Here is a 4,672-nt window from a genome sequence, read left to right on the forward strand (position 1 = left end):
ATAATTATTTGAAGGTTGACTTTTTTTGTATTAACAACACTTTTCTTTTATTGGTCTGATGAAATATGCTATTTTTTTGAGAATGAGCTGTATGCCAAAATCATCAGTATTAAAACAATAAAAGACCTGAAATATTTCAGTTGGTGTGCATGACTCTAAAATATATGAACGTTTAATTTTTATCATTACATTATGGAAAATAATGAACTTTTATCACATATGCAATTTTTTTAGAAGGACCTGTGTATATATATATATATATATATATATATATATATATATATATATATATATATATATATAAATTGTGAAAAGTTTACGATAGCTAAATCGACCTTGCGCAAACGAGTCACTACACTATCAAACAAATGAAACTTGTCACTTCAGTCCACTTCATTGGCTAAATGAATGAGATAGGGATGGATGTGGCAGATGGCTAACCCTTTCGTGTCCCTGACGCACTGTTTAGGTGGCGATGCTTTGCACTGGAGGTGTCCTGCATCATTCATCCACTCAGTCAATTCGTAAGTATCATTGAGTGGCGTAATGTTCCACCTGCATGTTTATGTCTTTAAGGTTGATGACTTTGAAACGCGGTGCAGTGATGGAGGTGTAAGATTAAATAAAGAGTCTAGATTGTCAGCGCCGTGATGTAAAACACAAAACAAAAGAAAAAACGTAACCTTCACGATATCGTACGCTTCAGCAGACTTGTTTGTCAATAATCAGTGTGTAGTATTTATTTAGCTAATCATTATTTGCTGACATATTCTAAGATACATGTGTGCGGAGGTTGGTGGGTGTGTTGAAATCTTTGTGGAAACGGCATACAACACAAATGCAACAATATACAAAATAATTATTTAAGACGTCAACCGGAGGAAGTTTTGTGCTTTTTATGAGTGAAAAAACTTTGTTTGCCAACATTTGTTCGCCTTAAAGACGATAGATTGCGATGTTTACATCATAGACTGTTTACATACGCCTGTCGTCGTTACGCATTTCCTGGGTCTAAATGTCCCGGATGTACCAATGACATAATGCTGATTTTAAACTGAATCCTAATCTGCTGATGCTGCAGTTGTAACAAAAGAGCCATTTTATGATCCATATAATAGGGAGCCATCTGAAATATTGTTATTTATGCATACAGTGGCCACAAAAAGTATTTGAACACTTAGTCATACTTAAAAATGTAGGTTATAGCATAATTTAAAGAAACATATAGCAAACACACATTTGTCAACACAAAACATTTCACTGAACAGGTTGTTAAAGTCAATGGGAAACAGAAGTTGTGACTGTTTTGTCAGTCATTTGGGAACATTTGGGAATTCATCTTTAACAATTCTTATAAACCTTTAAAGACAAACCTAATGTGAGCTACTAAGTTGTAAGGCGATGCTGTATGCTTTTGTTGAAGCCATCCGTGCACATTCACTTATTTTCTAAAAACACTAACAGTGTAATCCTCTGTTAAAAACTAGCCTACATAACTTATTTTTCTGCAAATAAATGTCCACCAGAGAATCAAATGACAAAGAGTCAAGTGAAGCACTGCGAATGACGTAGAGACCCACACGCTCTGGACTGGAACCACTGTTACACTCTATCCACTTTTTTTCAGGTAAAAGCGGGGCACAGCCATCTGTAATTTTAATGTATCTGGCTTCTGGTGTCATTTGCTTCCAGTTGTTTTTAGCTGTATAAAACAGCTTGTTATGCTGCTTGATATTGAAAACTGGTATTTCTTACCACATTGTTTTAATGTATTGTCTTAATTATAAACATGCTGGTGAGTTTTACAGTTTAGGCTACTACACTTTGGTATATTCTTCTCGTTATTTCCCTATAGTGGCTAATAAGTCTGAAGTCGCACATTCAAAGAAAACACAGTACTTCCACGTTGAAAAATAAGGTGGATTATTGTAAGAGAACAATAGAGGGTGGGACATGATTTTAACACACCTCTTTGCCATCTCTAGCTCGGCTCAGACTAGTGTTTGGAGGGAAATGTCTAAAGGATATTCTGCCTCAATGGAAACTAATGGCTTTAAGTTAATGGTTAGGCCTATAGTGAAGAAATTGTGTTTTTTTAATTGATATTTTTTACTTTCATTGCAAGGAGCTGTTAACTGCCAACATCTGGGAGCAATCCATGGATAGATCCACACTAGCTCAACAGGTGGAGAGTGTTGAGCGTAATGTAGCATTTTTGCAGCAGGAACATCGGATCCTCCTGACTGGTCTACGGCTAGAGATACGCAACCTGAAGAAACGATGCAACGGTCTGTCACATAACCTCACTGTATAGATTCTTCAGATACTCAGATATGTAAATCATAAAATGCAGTACCTATACTTTGCAGTTGAGTTTATTAACTATGATTTATTTAGAAACAAAATAAATATGATTTATTTATTAAATGGACAGGTTTACTTCAAAATAGTTCTAGTAAGTTTTATTTGTATAGTGCTGTTCACTTCACATATTGTTTCAAAGCAGCTTAAGAAAGAATATTAATTCATAATAATCTTTAAGGGCCATAAAGGGATAGTTCATCCCAAAATGAAAATTCTGTCATCGTTTACTCAGCCTCATGTTCCAAACCTTCCTTCTTCAGTGTATCACAAAAGAAGATATCTGAGTAATGTTGACTTCCAATGTATGTATTTTAGCTTTTTTGTTGGGCTTTCAAAGCTAATATATACAGTATATGATTTGAATTAAATATGTTTACGATCATGTTTTTATTGTAAAAATATTATTTTAAGTATGTTATCTGTTACATAGATGAAATTGTAGAAATTGCAGTTGTCATATTTGGGGGACTAAAAGCTACTTTGCATTGTTAAACTCATGTTTGGTAACTTCCACCTCTCTGTATGTCTCTGCAGAGCTGAGTTGTGATCTAAGTAAAAGACCACCAGCAAGAAGCCAAGAGGGTGAGTATAAAATATCACAAAATTCCAACCATTCCCACAGGTTCCTTGTCTGGCTATCACCAGACCAAGCTAAATTTAAGATTGAACATTTGTCTGGGGAGTCTGCTCTGTGTTTTCTACTGCACAAAGGGCATGTTCAACGAGCATAATTCAAATGACTCTGTATGCAATTGGATAGTCCTTCAACCAATCAGACTACAAGAGGTGTGATCAATGGGCAACGACCCATCGCCTCTCTGTCCGCCATCATGTTAAACCCACCAATAGGTGGATAAGCCAGTCTGTGATTGGTTCCCGCAAAAGTGTAACAGAAGCAGTAGAAATTAATGTACAGGTTTCCAGACTGAGTTGCCGGGCAAAATCAAATCGCCGGCAGATCAGGCTGGGTTTACCCAGTCTAACGTGTTCCCTCAACTATGTATGTGTTATTATAGATATCGAATTGGAGGAAGAGCTGCTGCAGGCACGGTTACTGGAGACAGAGCAGCATTTGGCTGAGCAGGAAAGTGCGCTGGTGGAGCTGCGGGCAGAGCTACGGAAAAAGGGGGCACTTGCGAGTGCACTGCAGGTTCGACTTCGAGATGAAGAGCGGCGGTTCCTGGATGAGCTAAAGCGGCGCAGTCATAAGATCACGACGCTGAGTCGTGACCTCCGTAAGCAGACCGATGTGGCCGCTCAACTCTCTTTTCAACTCCATTCAGCACACTTTCGATTGTATCACCAGGCAGAAGACTATGAGGAAGATGATGAAGAAGAAGATGATGATGGAGGTGCCATGCAGGTAGGAGGCACTACAACTGGATCTACTCATAATCTGACACATGAATCGGTCTCATTCATTTACCTGTTCATAGGAATCAGAATGGACTGCAGATTCTCCATGGACATCTCCAGTGACGGCCGAAAACACACGCCAAAGCCGAGCATCAGGAAGGATCCGGAGATCGGAGAGAGTGAGGGAATGCGTGCCCCGCGAAAGGGTGCTTGGGCCGGAGGAGCCCCGCCCCATGCCTGACCCCGCCCTGTTCCTTTATCCTTTCAGACATAGGCTCCTCCCCTTGCACAGGTCACTTGGAGGTCACTGGAGTGAAGGTGGCCTTTCAAGGATGACAGAAGCTCGATTAGGTAGATTCAGGGACCGACCACTGAGGGAAGACATTGGACCAGAAACAACAGAGTTATAGAGTGCAACAGTCCCTTATTTCAGCAGTCTTGGTTCTAGGGGTATTCTTCCTATTCATTTTTTTCTATAGGGATTTTATTTAAAAAGTCTTCGCTTAGGAGTTATAAGCCATGAAACAGAACAATGCAAATCACAACATTACAAACTTTGATTTGAAGCAAAAAAAAAGGTACACACCTGTGTACTTGACAGCTTTAATGAGGGAAAGAACTACAATCCCATGAAGCACTACTAATGACATAATGAAACTTAAAGGTGCCTTAGAATGAAAAATTTAATTAACCTTGCCATAGTGAAATAATAAGAGTTCAGAACATGGACATCACATACTGTGAGTCTCAAACACCATTGCCTCCTATTTCTTATGTAAATCTCGTATATCAAAAACTCAACAGAAAAAAAGTGCTTCTCAACATAAAACCAACCATGACAGCGTTGGGGATCATTTATATGCACACCCCCAGCATTTTCATATGTCCAAACAAGTCGAATCTACTGATGGTAAACAAGAGACTCGGAAGAAAAACGGCTCTCATGACACAT

General features: G+C 38.6%; 1 protein-coding gene across 2 annotated transcripts; it reads left to right on the forward strand.

Annotated features, from left to right (window-relative positions):
• Positions 1-402: 402 nt before the first annotated feature.
• On the forward strand, positions 403-4,131 carry ccdc92bb (coiled-coil domain containing 92Bb). 2 transcript variants are annotated; one of them, XM_067422851.1, is made up of 6 exons: positions 403-524; positions 1,527-1,627; positions 2,126-2,288; positions 2,899-2,946; positions 3,381-3,727; positions 3,801-4,131. In XM_067422851.1, exons 3-6 carry the CDS (start codon positions 2,159-2,161, stop codon positions 4,128-4,130), a joined length of 855 nt encoding a protein of 284 aa, XP_067278952.1. In that variant the 5' UTR covers positions 403-524; positions 1,527-1,627; positions 2,126-2,158; the 3' UTR covers position 4,131. The 2 variants fall into 2 exon arrangements, with proteins under 2 accessions (XP_067278952.1, XP_067278951.1); XM_067422850.1 differs by lacking the exon at positions 1,527-1,627.
• The last annotated feature ends 541 nt before the right edge of the window (positions 4,132-4,672 follow it).

This window comes from Pseudorasbora parva, chromosome 18 (genome assembly GCF_024679245.1).
Source record: "Pseudorasbora parva isolate DD20220531a chromosome 18, ASM2467924v1, whole genome shotgun sequence".
In the NCBI taxonomy this organism is placed as follows: Eukaryota; Metazoa; Chordata; class Actinopteri; order Cypriniformes; family Gobionidae; genus Pseudorasbora; species Pseudorasbora parva.

What these genes read in the sequence shown, in the direction of transcription:
- ccdc92bb (XM_067422851.1), top strand. Translation starts at nt 2,159, where the DNA reads ATGGATAGATCCACACTAGCTCAACAGGTGGAGAGTGTTGAGCGTAAT. An exon ending in ACCAGCAAGAAGCCAAGAGG is followed by an intron (nt 2,947 to 3,380) that starts GTGAGTATAAAA and finishes GTGTTATTATAG; the next exon opens with ATATCGAATTGGAGGAAGAG. An exon ending in ATGATGGAGGTGCCATGCAG is followed by an intron (nt 3,728 to 3,800) that starts GTAGGAGGCACT and finishes ACCTGTTCATAG; the next exon opens with GAATCAGAATGGACTGCAGA.